General features: G+C 47.5%; 1 protein-coding gene across 3 annotated transcripts in view; it reads left to right on the top strand.

The window, feature by feature from the left end:
- PLEKHA2 (pleckstrin homology domain containing A2) overlaps positions 1–14,580 on the top strand; it is a 53,536-nt gene that overhangs the window by 10,778 nt on the left and 28,178 nt on the right. For all 3 annotated transcript variants that reach the window (XM_073324790.2, XM_073324788.2, XM_073324789.2), the window contains exons 3-5: positions 1,480–1,536; positions 6,036–6,084; positions 7,693–7,790. In XM_073324790.2, the coding sequence (XP_073180891.1) occupies positions 1,480–1,536; positions 6,036–6,084; positions 7,693–7,790 (204 nt within the window). The remainder of the gene's footprint in view (positions 1–1,479; positions 1,537–6,035; positions 6,085–7,692; positions 7,791–14,580) is intronic.

Raw genomic sequence — 14,580 nt, 5'->3', positions numbered from 1 at the left:
GAGTGCAGCTGGAAGCAGCCCTTCATTTTCAAGTGGGATGGGTCACTCTGTGCCGTGCTTTCTTGCTGAGGGAAGCTGAAATGTGACTGGATAGTATCTGTTATCAGTATGTGTAAGCCGTGTGTCAAAAATGTTCCTGAATTCCCCCTCCACACCCTTTTAGACTTTGAATCCAAGACAAATACAACTAGAATGTCTTCTGGTCTCAGCCAGTGAACCATTCGGCTCCATGGTAGTGAACCAGCCGCAGGCCCAAAGCAGGAGGTGGAATGTGGGGTAACAGTTTCTTTTCAAAGTTGGCTCTGACCCATAGGGGTGCAGTGATTGGTCACTCTCCCAGATGTTACTCCTAGGGCAGTTCACAGCTGTGGTTAGAATGCGGAGCTATTCTGATGAGTCAGTATCAGCCAGAAATGCCTGCTGCTTGCTGTATCAAATGGGGGCGGGGTGTGGGGAGCTGTATCTTCCTCTTTCTCATTTTGCTAAATAGTATAATCTGTGTAAAGTTTTGTATGAACCGCATCTACTTTCAGGCCCCAATCCAGCAGAGCACTTAAGCACACGCCTCAAGTCCCTCTAACTTCAGTGAGACATGTGCTCAAAGTTAAGCTCCTGCTTAAGTGTTTTGCTGAATAGGAATGGGCTTCGGCACATACATGAAGTTAAGCATCTGCTTTGCTGAATTGGGGCCTCAGAAATGAAATGATGCAGGATGCTTTCTGCCATGTATGTTGTTAGACTTTCCTCTTTCTTTGCAAGAGGAAACTGCAACAAATCAGTTTCTCTGTGTGTACTATGCTCTCTTAGACCATGCCAATGATATTTTATACAATTTATTCTCTGAAGAGATGATAAAGTACTATGTCAGTGTGAGACATTATTAGGTCCCCATTCCAGTTCATATCTCAGTGTAAAGACAGTAACAAAAATTATTAAAATATCTGTCATCCTAGAAATGGGGTCATGCAGAATATGCTCACCCAGTAGCCAGGAGTCTGGAGTTTTGTGTCTGTTGTGGCTGGCAGCTCCTGGAGTGGTCGTGGCATTTACTACAGTGATTAAAATAATAAGAATAAAAGGAGAGCTATAGGAATCTCTTGTGTGTGCACCAGCACCAGTCACCATTTGGACTAGCGTTCATTGTGTGTTTTTTGTAAATGCAGCTCAAAGCAAATTTTATTTTATTTTCATTTATAATCTATGCCCAGTGCCATGGTCTCTGGCCCCTTAGCTAATGTTAAAGAACAGAACAACTTTCCCCATGCAATAAACTACCCAGCAACTAGTGCACCCCTTACTGCCTTGCTGATGCATAGTGATGGGTCTCACACCAAGGTAAAATGCTGACTTATAGAGGCTGTCGGTGAGGACAGAAGTATGAAGGTGCCCTTCCGTAAACAAAGTGTAAGCTGATCGCCTAGCTCACCTGGTTTGTGACTATTTATCGTTTAACTCTTAACATTCTTGACTGTTTTGCAGAATCTGGCTCTCGGGTCAGGAGCTGTTGGATCTTTGCCGCTGACCTATATATCCAAGGTAATGGGAGGGTGGTGTCTCAGAACTGCTCTGCTGTGGGGGGAGGTGAACTAGACCTAGAAATAAGCTAATGGCCTGCCCAGTACAGAAAATTGTAGGAGTCCAGAGTTATTTGCTCTATATACTACTGCTGGGTAGAACTGGTGAGGATATTGTTCTTCAGAATGTTTGTCAACCAAAAATGTCCTTTTTGCTGAACTCAAAGTTTTTGAAGAATCTACTGATTTTGATGAACTGTTTAGAAAAAACCCAGAACTAAGCATTGCAATAATGTTAGAATATCTTGATGTTTTGAGGAATATAACATTTCAGTTTTTTTAAATTTAGAAACAACTTTTCAAAATTAAACTCATAAGGTGGTTTGGTATTTTTTTAGTGTTAAAAAAGTTGATGTTTTAAAAAGTTGGAAAAGGTAACAAACCGACCTGAAATGAATCATTTTTTCCAGAAATTTGTTTCCTGGGAAACGTTGAATTTTTTTTTTTTGTTTCGAAAATTTGAAATTGTGGAATTGCCCGCCAAACGGATCCTCTGAGTCCTGCCAGCTCTACTGTGACAGGTCTCTCGTGTAGCAAAGAGGTCTGCATTTCCGTTGTAAAATGATATCACGTAGGCCAGCAGGATTGCTGGGTAGGAAGGAGGTATTTCAATAATGAGGAAGAATGCAGAGCCACAGAACCCGGAAGCTTTTAGTAAGGGCAACCAGTACAGAGTCCTGATCGGGCCTGATGCCCCAGCCGTGAGCTATTTGCAGACGAAACTTCCCGGCTGGAAGACAGCATTTTAAATCTATTTCATTGCTCAGAGTGCCAGTCTCACTCAGCATCCGATTGAACCTGGTTCACATTCATAACTATGTGTTTTATCAGGTTTGTAATTAGTTTAAGTAAATAATAATCTGTAACAAGGTGTCATGTAAACATCACCCACTGCTCAACACGGCTCTCTCTGAGACTCGGGAGTTGTGTTGCGGTTATTTAATGTGTAGTACAGGAGGGCCTAGAGGGCCCCAGATGAGGTCAGGCCCATTTTGCTGGGCCCTGCACAGCTAGTGAGAGACGGGCCCTGTCCCAAGGAGCTTCAGTAGAGGGTGCATTGTTTCCTACATGCCTCTCCTGCGACGCTTCCATGGCGACTTGAATGAGCTTCCGATTCAAAGCCGCACCCAACTGCGCGGGACTCTCCTGTGTAAATGTGGGTCTGTCTGCGTTTGGAGCTAGGGGAGTGATACCGGCTCCCGCCCGCTCATCGAGCTAGCGCCGTGTAGATAGGGTAGCATGGGCCGTGGCCAGCGGTGGCACGGGCTCCGGCTGTGCTGAGAACGAACCCACCGGGTTCTGCTGGGTTTGTCCTTGGCACAACTAGCCCATGCTGCTTCTAGGGTCGCCAGTTCTGATTGGACGAATTCCTGAAGGTTTCATCACAGGACATAACCTTTAATTCCTGGAGACTCCAGGACAGTCCTGGAGGGTTGGCAGCCCTCGCTGCTTCCCTGGCCACGCTGCTAGTTTTGGTGGGCTAGCTTGAGAGCTAACGCACGGACATCCGCGAGGGCTGGGAATCCCACCCCCAGCGCCGATGTAGACGTAGCCTCAGGTCTGTCTGTGCTTCAAACCAGAGTGTAAATTCCAGCTCAAGGACACCTGCCTGCAGCAGCTCCGGATGAGCTAGGGCGCTGACTGTAACTGTGGGGCCCCAGTGGTGTGAGCCATGGGACGGGCCAGCCATCCCCTGTATCTTCCTGTGGTCTCAGATGGGCTTGTACCCGGGGAAGCTGGCCCCTCCCACTGCTTGCATCACAGCAGCTCTGCTTCGGTTTTTTGCCCATTACCTGGGTCAAAGCTAGCGTGGGTGTGATTCCTCCAGGTGGAATTGACACCTACCTTAGAGGGCAGGGTCTCCAAGTGCCCATTCTGAAGGCTGCTCCTCTTCCTGTGTGGCTGGCTGCAGTGTTGTTGTTTCAGGGCCTGATTCTCCGCTTCTTTGCCCCCTGGGAGTCCTTTGCCACACATCACACTCCACCCTGGATGTTTGGTAGCACTGCACACCCATTCTGCACTGGTGTGACTGACTGCCCGGAGAGCAAGAGGGTAGAGAATCAAATCCCCCATGTCTGTCTTCAGTGTCTGTTCCCTTCAGTTGTAGTCACCCCCTCTAGGACATAAGGTTGTGGGTTCGAGTCCTCATGCCAGAACTTTGGCTCAGGCCCAGTGCTGTCCCTGCTGTGCAGTGCCAGGAGCAGTCACTGTCCTCTGGATATGTCCAACCAAGGTCCCTTCTGCTAATTTCTGGGGCGTGCCTAAGGAATGTTAAATATACTAGGGGACTTTTAGAGAAGAGTGGAGGGGACGTCTAGTACCCTGGCCAATATCCCCACTCCCCGCCTTAATATAACAGGCACTAGTGTCCAAGGGTGGGTGTGAGCTAGTGCTGAGCACAGGGTGGCCTCTGTGTTTGCCAGCAGGCAGCCCTGGTTCTGGAAACATTGAGAATCTCTTCCCAGAGGAAGACTGCCTTGTGGTTAAGGCACTAGCTGAGATGTGGGAGTCCTGGGTTCAAATCCTACCTCTGCCCTAGTCCAGATTCTTTATGTGGCCTTGAGTGAGTCACTTAGTCTTTCTGTGCCCAGCTACAAAATGTGCATCTTTTCCTACGACTTCATTCATGTGCAGTGCTCGAGTGGTACAGGGCCAAGACAGATTAGCTGGAACAGCATCCACCAGAAAGACTGTAAGGTGGGCCATGTGGGTGCAAACAGCACAGGGAACAATACGCGGTAGGAAATGTTGCTTTCTTAGCACACCTTGTGCTTTAAATCCCTTGACAGAGAGTCACGTGTCTAATATCATGGCTCTGTTGATCAGGCAAGTTGGGATTGTATGTGCCACCTAGATGTGCTTGGAAGTTCGACCTTCTGGATCTTGGCCTGGGGCGGGTTACTGTAGTTACAGCTTTGGTTACTGTCGTTGGAAAAAGACCCAGCAGATCTCTGCTCCTGCTGATTCATGATTTATAAATTAAGCTCAGATGAAGCCATGCTGAGGGATGCAGTCTTCCCCATTTCAGAAGGAACTTCACTGATAAATTATATATATTTTAGACTAAGTGAAAATTGCTACAGCTCTGGATTCAGTCGAAAACTGCAGGGTTGGGTTATACCAATGGCTTTAGCTACCAATTATAAACATGCCAGAGAAATGGAGGTTTGCTTGAGAAAGCATATTTAAAGTATTACAGACTGGTTCAGAAGTAGGCGGCCTGTCAAAATAAATATACTCTATAAAGGCCATGCCTGGAGCCCCCGGGAATATTACTCTTACAAAAATGATTCCTATTCTTTAGGGAGCAACCACTGTTATTTCCCTTCAGTTTTCTTAATTACTGCACAGAGTGCATTTGGTCCAACAGAAAGTCATACTTCCAGGGCCCCAAAAGAATCTGCATCCTTGTTGTGCAGTGTGGCTGGCACTGGAGTAGAGGGAGAACAGCAGATGAAGGCTGCTCTCTGAAGTGACCTTCTTTTGGGGCTGCTGAGTTCGTTACCACACGTGGTCTCTATTAAATCTGATATGAATGAGTTCCTGAGCTAACTCAGCTGTGGGGCACCTCGTCGTGAGTAGCAGTGGTGGTGAACTTGCATCATAAATCTCATTCTGATATGCACAGGATATATCCGCCGCTAAAGGCCAACTGTCACTTTGCCTGTTAACATATCTGGGGTGGTTTTGTGACACAGAGGCTCGCCTGGTTTGCTGCAAGGCAGTCCTTTTCATGCTCGGTGATGGTCTATTTCCAGCAAAAGAAAGCGACTCTGCGCCAGAGAAAATGTTGTAGTAAAATAGTAGCATTGCAGTGTATCCGCATCATAGATTTGGTGTGGAAGAGGAATTACGCCACGCTAGGGCATGTGTACCCTGTGCTGAAATAGCCGTTCTAGGTGAGCTGCGTCTGTTAGCATGCCCAGGTATGAACATGCACCTACTCTCTTAACGCCAGGCCCCAGAACCATGGTAAAGCACAGGTTTTGCTAGTGAGGTGCTAGTTCTTTTTTCATCTTCAGCAGAGGCATAGATCTTGTAGGCAAGGTTTTAGCCACATCCATGGACTAAATTTGCAGTTACCAGAGCCATATAGTGGTGTGGATATGCATATACATCTCTCCCCCGGAGAAATCCAAGTGGAATTCTGCTATCTAGCACTAACCATGGGACGTTTGCGCGGGACACAGGTACATGTGGGCCCATGGTGAGGAAGGCACATCTAGTGAGACACAACTCAGACGAAGGAGGTATGTGAGGAAGGATGTGCTGATGAGCCATTCTCACTTGTCATGTTAATTTTGCTTTGACTCAGGCTCGCTTGATTTCCTCATAATTTATAAATGGTCTTAATTACAGTGCTGAAGAATGGAAGACAATGTGTCCTTTCTAACAGAAGCAGATGCTGCCCCATCTCACTGCCGCTAACGTGATTTATTTTAAAAATCTGTTTCTCTTTAGGTCAGCGTCGCCACCCCAAAACAAAAACCAAAAGTCCCATTCTGCTTTGGTGAGTGTAACATATGATGGCGGGGGAAAGCACCAAAATGCCCAGCGCTCACATAATGACAGGTCTCTGACGGGAGGACTGGATGGTTAGGTGCTGTTATAAACCATGAGAATTCATAAACAGCAATTATCCCTGGGCCTTCTTTGTTCATTAGTATATGGTGTTCCAGAAGTGTGAGATACTGCGTGTTGCTGGAAGGATGTTTTCAGAGAGGGTGAAATTCGCACTTGTACAGCGCAGTCAGCACAAAGGACTATGCACCACTTAAGTCCCTCTGAAACCCATAGGGCTAAATGGTGCCTTGATCCTTGTGCTGGCGTCTTCTGCACAGGGGTGGATTTCTCCCTTTGGGTGGGAGGGGACCTCGGTTTTTCCCTGTCCCCCCCAGTAGCCTGGATACTGTGGGTGGTTGTCTAGCCTGAGCAACCTTGTCCTAGTGCTTCTCTGCGCTAATGGAGGCTTCCCCCATATTCACCCTAATGCTGCAGTGCATTATACAATGTATTTTTCTGTGTGCCTGTAATTGCAAAGAAGAGGTGGTCTGGGATTGTTTTCCCTTCCCGGTGGCCCTCAGCTTTACCCAAGCCACAAAAGTTCCTCACTTTCATGAGCACTAAACTTACCTCCGAGTTAAAGCAGCAGAAACAACACCACCAGCACATACCTGTCTCAAAGGGCTTGGGGTGCGGCGGCGGGGGGGGTAGCGGGGGTGCCACAATTTTCTATACTTGCATGCAGGGGACATGAATCAGTACCAAACCCAGAGCAGGTAGCATATTCCCACGCCATGACTGAGCTTGCTGCTTTGCTGTGCTGTGCTACAGAATCTCATGTGCCTAAAATATGGGGAGTGCTCTGGTTTAACTCCTTGGGACTCCGGACACCCCAGCACAGAGTGCATTGGCGGCAGGGCAGTGCAAGTGCAGATGGCTGACGTGAGGAGGCACGGGTCTCAACAAAACCTTGCGCAATTCAAAATGTCTCAAGGTTTTCAATGCAGAAATCCTATGAGGATGTTTCCTTTGACCCAGCTGCTGCAAGCCAGAAGGCCACACTAGCTGAGAAGTCAGGGGTGGAGAGGAGGGGATGCGTGTCCCAAGAGAGCTTTCCAGACTCCCATGGGACTCCTGTTCAGGATTTGATCTTCCTTTGATCGTTGCAGATGAAACTTAAAACTGTGGTTCTGACCACTGGTGGTCATAACAGCTCCCAGGGCACTTGTAAGCATGTTACCACGAATGCCCTGGTTAAATTCTAATTCAGATCATTCCATTCTCTCACCCTAAATTCCCTCTGTGGTTTCAGTTGGATTGTGGTATTCTTCACAGCCAGTCCTGAACTGTTGTGTAGTGTGGCAATGTGCAGTTAAACAGCTGCCATACTCCACCCCAGAGGTGGCTGCAGCTCAGTGGTGGTTCCTGGCATATTTTCCAGGCAAGTGGTTGCAAGGCTGAAATAGGTAATGCTTGCAGGGTACTGTGGGGTTGGAAGTTGAGAGGTGCTGCTGATGTGCAAGGTATTCTTATGAATTAATTCTTATGAATTAATTTAACCATGCTGAGCACTAACTGGGGTTCCCTCTCTTTTCCCCCCCCCTCTCTTTGATAGTTATCAATGCTTTATCTCAGCGGTATTTCTTACAAGCCAGCGATCAAAAGGACCTACAGGACTGGGTGGAGGCTCTGAACCGTGCCAGCAAGATTACGGTATGTTAACGCTGCTGTCACTGCTTTCTCCACTTCCCTGTTGAGCAGTGGGGCTGTCCGAGAAATGTTTGGAAAAGCCGTATTTAACTTCTTGCTCTGACCTCATCCCCCATCTCCTTTCTGCAACCTGCTCAAAGGTAATGGTTGAGTCTGGCCAGAAACGGGCTGCTCCCGGGGCCAGCTGTGCTCTGAGGCTGAGCCGCTCTTGATGTGGCATTAGCACTGCTGGCTCTGCAGGAAATTCCTACTCAGATTTTTGAGTCTGTCATGTTTTAATTAATGCTGAGGTTGTGATTCACAGCCACAAAACCAGGAAAGGAGTTGAAACCCTGCTCTCAGCTAGCTGCTGCTCTGTCCTTCAGTCCCCTTGGGAGCTGCTCTGATCCATCCACATTCAGCATCGTGCGGCTCTGTGCTATAAAGCAATTGTGATGCCATCGGCTCCTGAGCTCCCTCAGCTCCCATTGGAAGGAATGGGACTGCTGCAACTTCCCAGGCAGTACAGAGAAGTTATTGACACTCTGCATGCTTAGTTGCTGCTTTGCAAGTTTTAATGACTTGCATGATTTTAATTGAAGAAAGAAAATACTCCAAGAAAAGGGGCTGATCTTTTGGTTATGAAGCTTCCTAAAGAGATTTTAGAGCTGGAAAAAGACACAGCACCTAAGTTCTAAGCTCAGCACCCACAATGTGGGCCAGAATTTCAGAAGTCCTTAGGACCAGTAGCTACCATTGAAAACTATAGTAAGTGAGCTATTCTGCAAATCTGGCCTCAGATGAGTGATCTCTGTGGCTTCTTTTCTTCTCTGGTAACTTAAATCTGGAGAGATTTTTATATTTATAAACGAAGATAAGATAAATTCACTTCCCGTATTCCCAGGCACAGCTGCTGCGTGTGACCATGATTAAACCCTTGGAAAAGAGAAGCTTCTAATGGAGATAGGCACACCCTTATGTGTTCTGGTGCCACTGTGTTAATGTAATTATTGAAGCCTGGGATCTGTGTGTAACTGATTTCTTGCTGCTGCTATCAAAGGGTTTATTTCTTGTGCTAAAGTAATTTGCTTATTCAGTTTTTCTCCTTCCTGGTATGGTTGGTCTCATGAGATTTGACACAGCAAACGCTTTGTATTGTGGGACACAGTAAGGGAGAGAATGTGACTGGACATGTCTCTGTCTTTCCCTCTCATATACCAGTGCATTTATATAGCCATAAGTTAACAGTGGCCCAGTGACTCCTGGTTTGCCTTCTCCTTGGCTGTTTAATGCTCCTTACAATGAGAGATGGTGCCTGTCCCTGTTGTTGATGGTAATTTAAGCATAAAAGTGAACCGGAATGATAGAGCTGTCCGTATACAGTCTATTTAGTGTTCGGTTTGTAGAAATGGGCTGGTGAAATGTCTGTTCTGATTAAGGTTCTTGAAGCTTGACTCATCATGGGACATCCCAGAACCTAACAGATCCATTGAAGGAGTCATATGATTTTAAAAGGATGAATTGAAGGACTCGAGATACCTAATGGTCACAGTGCTAGATGGATTTTACTGCCTCATACACTGATGTCTATTGCCTAGATTTTTATAAATCATGTATCAAGATGAATGATGTTGAACAAGTTAAGCAGTGATCTTTAGCACAGAACTCTCTTCTCCAAGCATCAATTGATCATGTGGTGTGCTATACATCTACAATATTGCAGTATAATAAAATGCAAAGGATTTCATTTTCCAAAGGGCTGGAGCCTGGCCTGCCTCTTGCTGGTGTGCATTGCACTTGCCTTTTTGTATCTGCAAGTGAAGTGAGGATGCAAATCTGGGTCCCTGCAGCTGCCTGATGGAGGGTGAGCTGCTTGGCTGCACCTGCTCTGATTTGCACCTTCCACTCACTTCTGGGTGCAGGTTACACTTGTAAAAGCCCCAAATCAGCCCCAGAGGAATGGCAAATGCCCTGTTGGCAATGTCCTCCAAAGTGTGACTAGTAGAATATTAACTCTAGACTTGAAGGACACTGATCTGTTTCTCCTTGTGCCTTACACTTTTGTCATTTGCACCTGTGGAAAGTTAATTTAAAATGCTACTGTTCTGATCTGAGAGAGCTTTACCTCCACTCTGCACTTCTTCTGCAGAGGTGTCAGTGAGGATACAAGGTGCTGGCCATTGGCGAATCGGGCCCCTAGTATGCGGCTTTTAGAAAGAATTGCATCTGTTTATTGCTGAAAGGAGCCTGTTTGATTTTTTAAACCCCTAAAACCCAAACTATTAAACGTTGGCTGGGCCTTCTTGGATCCTCTGGCGTGTCTAGATTGGCTAGTTGGCCTGCGTCACTCAGTGGTTGACTGGGTCTTTAGTAGCTCAGCACATCAGACAAATCCAGCAGGGGAGTCTCCTGCCTTCTACAGGGCAGTTAGAAAGGACAGTGCTGCTAAAAATATTTGCAAGACTTTTGGGTGTGAGATTTGACCCACCTGCTCCCTCTGAATTTCCTTTCTCCCGTGTGCCTGTTCACATGGTCTGGCTTCTCTGGGCCATTCCCATTACCAAGCTGCAATGTGGTCGGGTGCTGAGTAGAAACCTATAGCCGCTGAAAGACCAGATACAGTGAAAATGGGCAAGGGAATTAATGTGCTGCCTTTCCTAAGACCTGCAAATACATTGACCCAGACAGTGGGGTAGTGATCAATGGCTCCGTGTCTAGTTGGCAGCCGGTCTCAAGTGGAGTGCCCCAAGGGTCTGTCCGGAGCCGGTTTTGTTCAATATCTTCATAAATGATCTGGAGGATGGTGTGGATTGCACCCTCAGCAAGTTTGCAGATGACACTAAACTGGGAGGAGAGGTAGATACGCTGGAGGGTAGGGATAGGATACAGAGGGACCTAGACAAATTAGAGGATTGGGCCAAAATAAATCTGATGAGGTTCAACAAGGACAAGTGCAGTCCTGCACTTAGGATGGAAGAATCCCATGCACCGCTACAGACTAGGGACTGAGTGGCTAGGCAGCAGTCCTGCAGAAAGTGGGGTTACAGTGGACAAGGGGTTACAGTGGACAAGAAGCTGGATATGAGTCAACAGTGTGCCCTTGTTGCCAAGAAGGCCAATGGCATTTTGGGATGTATAAGTAGGGGCATTGCCAGTAGATAGAGGGACGTGATCATTCCCCTCTATTTGACATTGGTGAGGCCTCATCTGGAGTACTGTGTCCAGTTTTGGGCCCCAAACTACAAGAAGGATGTGGAAAAATTGGAAAGTGTCCAGTGGAGGGCAACAAAAATGATTAGGGGACTGGAACACATGACTTATGAGGAGAGGCTGAGGGAACTGGGATTGTTTAGTCTGCAGAAGAGAAGAATGAGGGGGGATTTGATAGCAACCTTCAACTACCTGAAAGGGGGTTCCAAAGAGGATGGATCTAGACTGTTCTCAGTGGTAGCAGATGACAGCAAGGAAGGAAGGATGGTCCAGCCCTTAGGGAGGTCCTCTTGGATTGAGAGACAGGTTCAGTTCCCTGCTCTCACAGACTTCATATGTGATCTTTGGCAAATCTCTCGGTTTCTCTTAGCCCTGTCTGTACAGTGGAGATCATAGCACTGCCCCGCTTCGTGGGAGTGGTGCGGGGGTGAGAGTATGTACAAGTTGCAGTGGGGGAGGTTTAGGTTGGATATTAGGAAAAAATTTTTCACTAGGAGGGTGGTGAAGCGCTGGAATGGGTTACCTAGGGATGTGGTGAAATCTCCTTCCTTAGAGGCTTTTAAGGTCAGGCTTGACAAAGCCCTGGCTGGGATGATTTAGTTGGGGATTGGTCCTGCTTTTGAGCAGGGGGTTGGACTAGATGATCTCCTGAGGTCCCTTCCAACCCTAATATTCTAGGATTCTGTGAGTGTATTGGGCTAGCTGGGCCCTTCATCTGGCATCGGAGCCGTGTGCCGAAATGCTAGCTCATCGGTTGTGCCAACAACAAACAGCATATGCCGCTTCTGCTTTCATTTCCGGGATCAATATGGCTACAAATTCATTTAGATGGGAGACCGGAAAGAGACCCCAGGAGACTGGTGCTCCAGCAATTCCAGACCAGTGTGCTGTGTAGAGTTTCTTTGTCCTGGCCCCATGGTACATACGCTCAGGTTGATGCACAGGGCTTAGCTGCCTTAGGTGGCAGAGGAATTCTGAAGTGCAGGATACAGAATTAGTCAGTGTGTGTCAATATTGTATTGAACATGCCAGAATAACCAGTTAAAGCACGTCTAGAGTCAGACGTTCTAAGAAAGGCTGTTTCCATACTAAACCTCCCTTGGCACTTCAGCCCGGGGCTAGTATTTCCTTATTTCATCGTCTTTTGGAAGAGAGAGAGAGAGGTTTGTCTGTCCCAGCTAGGGTGTGGGGTGTAAAATTGCAAGCATGGCACCAGCATCTGGACAGCAGAGGCAGCCTGTCTAGAGAGAGCCGGCTTGCGAAGAGGCACCGTTCAGAAGGACTGTTATTAAGTAGGACAGGCTGCTCTCCTCTTTAATTGCCAGAAGCTGGGAATGGGTGACAGGGGATGGATCACTTGGTGATGACCTGCTCTGTTCATTCCCTCTGGGGCACCTGGCATTGGCCACTGTCGGAAGACAGGACACTGGGCTACATTGTTCTGACCCAGTATGACCGATCTTATGTTCTCAGACAAGCGAGTAGCCCTAGCCAGGAGCGCCGGGCTCCCCTGCGGGCTGAAGCATGAGATTCCAGTCCATGCTTCTCCCACTGTGAGGCCATTGTTTTTCTGCATTTGTCATGGTCCCGGCTGACTATCCTCAAAGCTGCTTGGGCCGCTGTAGCCTGGAACAGCTCAGTCACTTCTGGGGAGGTTTTGAAAGGTGCAACTGCAGTTATGGGGAGAGATCCTGACTTTCAGTGGGATCTGGGCCCCTGACTGCCCTTTGCCGTTGAAAATCTCCATCTTGATATGTATTGTGCAAAGCTTGATTTGTTACTTGCTTGTGGTTGCCAAAATATTTCTTCAGCACTCTACATGGGCAGCACTAAGCTAACCCTCACAGCAGGGAAGGAAGGATGGTCCAGCTCTTAGGGAGGTCCTCTTGGACTGAGAGACAGGTTCAGTTCCCTGCTCTCACACAGACTTCGTATGTGATCTTTGGCAAGTCACTTGGTTTCTCTTAGCCCTGTCTGTACAGTGGAGATCATAGCACTGCCCCGCCTCGCAGGGGTGGTGGTGGGGGTGAGAATACGTACATTAGAGACTCTGAGGTGCGTAGATACTGTCGTAGCTGGGGCAGGTACCTGCAGTAGATACCCTGGAGAGGTAGCTAATTATTTTTTCCATTTTGCAGATGAAAACGGACTCACAGGCTGATTGCTGTGAGCTGGCTTCGAACGGGCACCCCCTAGCAGCAGTGCATGCAGAGATTCAGGCCCCTACTATACACTCCCTTTTCGTATGCATTGTGAAACCATTTCCGTTGGTTTGGCCATGTGTACCAGCTCCTCCGGCAGTGACGTGCACAGACCTCCTTGTCTGCACTCCCTTCTGCGATGCTTGAGAAGATGCAGACAGATGAAAGGCGGTATGTTGCGCAAGAGGTTCTGATCTGGCCCGTTGCTCGTCACGCCAGCGTGTTTGGCGGCCTGGTGCACAGGGTGACAACCGCAGAAAGTTCCGCCGGACCATGCTGCACAGGTGTACGTTGCTGAGGACATGCTGCACAGTGCTGGGCTCCCGCGGGTGTGGGAACCTTCTGCCTCGTTGCTTTCTGTCACAGCAGCTGTGCTGTTTCTGAAACAGGAAGCGATGGTGTGTTAAGATGGTCATGTTTCCTGTTCCCTACCACTGAAGGCTGGCTACTTCATTTGGTTAGCGAAGCCTGGCTTTTGAGAACTGCCTGGAGTTTACTGCTTGGATTATTACTCCAAAGATGAACTGGAGAAAATATGTTTGTCAGCAAAGCAGCAAAATGCTTTCTGTTGAGCCTTTTCATGCTGCAGATCTATGTCTGACCAGTGGGTTGATTAGCTCAGCACTGAATCACTTTCTGTAGGCGACCGTAGCTGTCTGTTCTGGTCTGGCCAGGAAAGTCTTGGACTATTCACTCCTCTTCTCAGTCCTTATCTACACTCAAACTTGAGTCAGCTCAGTTAAACTGGTTCAGTTAAGCTGGTCCACACCCTTGTGTGGAGATGCTGTCATTTCTGGAGTGCTTTATTTCGGGCTAGCTTCTATCTGTTCCTAGTTGTCTTAAGCTAAACAAAAATAAGCCTGCTCTCAAACAAAAGAAGAGTGTCCACACAGCCTTTTACACCAGTTTAACTAACCTGGTTTTAAATCGCTCCTTAAGTAAAAATGATGTAACCATGTGTGTAGTTAAGCCCTTATTTTCAGGAGTGCAAATTTGCACACTGAATGCAAAGTACATGATGAGTCTAACGAGGGGAATAGCAGGAATATCCTCTGAGACTCTGTGTTTCTCAGCTCCGTGAGCTCGCTTCTGATATGAAAGCAATCCAGATAGTTGTACCTAGCCTGTACACAGCAACTGATGTGTTCAGAGCAGTGCACAGACCTTGACTAATTCATCCTCCCAACATCCCTGCTGCAAAGGTATGTTCATATTATCCACTTTCTACAGAAAGGGAAAATGAAGCACAGAGAAGTTAAGCAACTCGCCCCAGGTCACCGAGCAAGTCCGTGTCAGAGCAATGGTTAGAGCTCAGGAGTGCCTGTCTTCTTCCTGCCTGGAGCTCTTTCCTCTAGCCTGTGCTAGCAATCAAGAAACCTTCAAATCACATGCGGGGGAGGAGA

The sequence above is a fragment of the Lepidochelys kempii genome, chromosome 26 (genome assembly GCF_965140285.1).
Source record: "Lepidochelys kempii isolate rLepKem1 chromosome 26, rLepKem1.hap1, whole genome shotgun sequence".
In the NCBI taxonomy this organism is placed as follows: domain Eukaryota; kingdom Metazoa; phylum Chordata; order Testudines; family Cheloniidae; genus Lepidochelys; species Lepidochelys kempii.
Note: the sequence above shows the minus strand (reverse complement) of the source record. Positions and strands in the feature narration are given on the sequence as shown.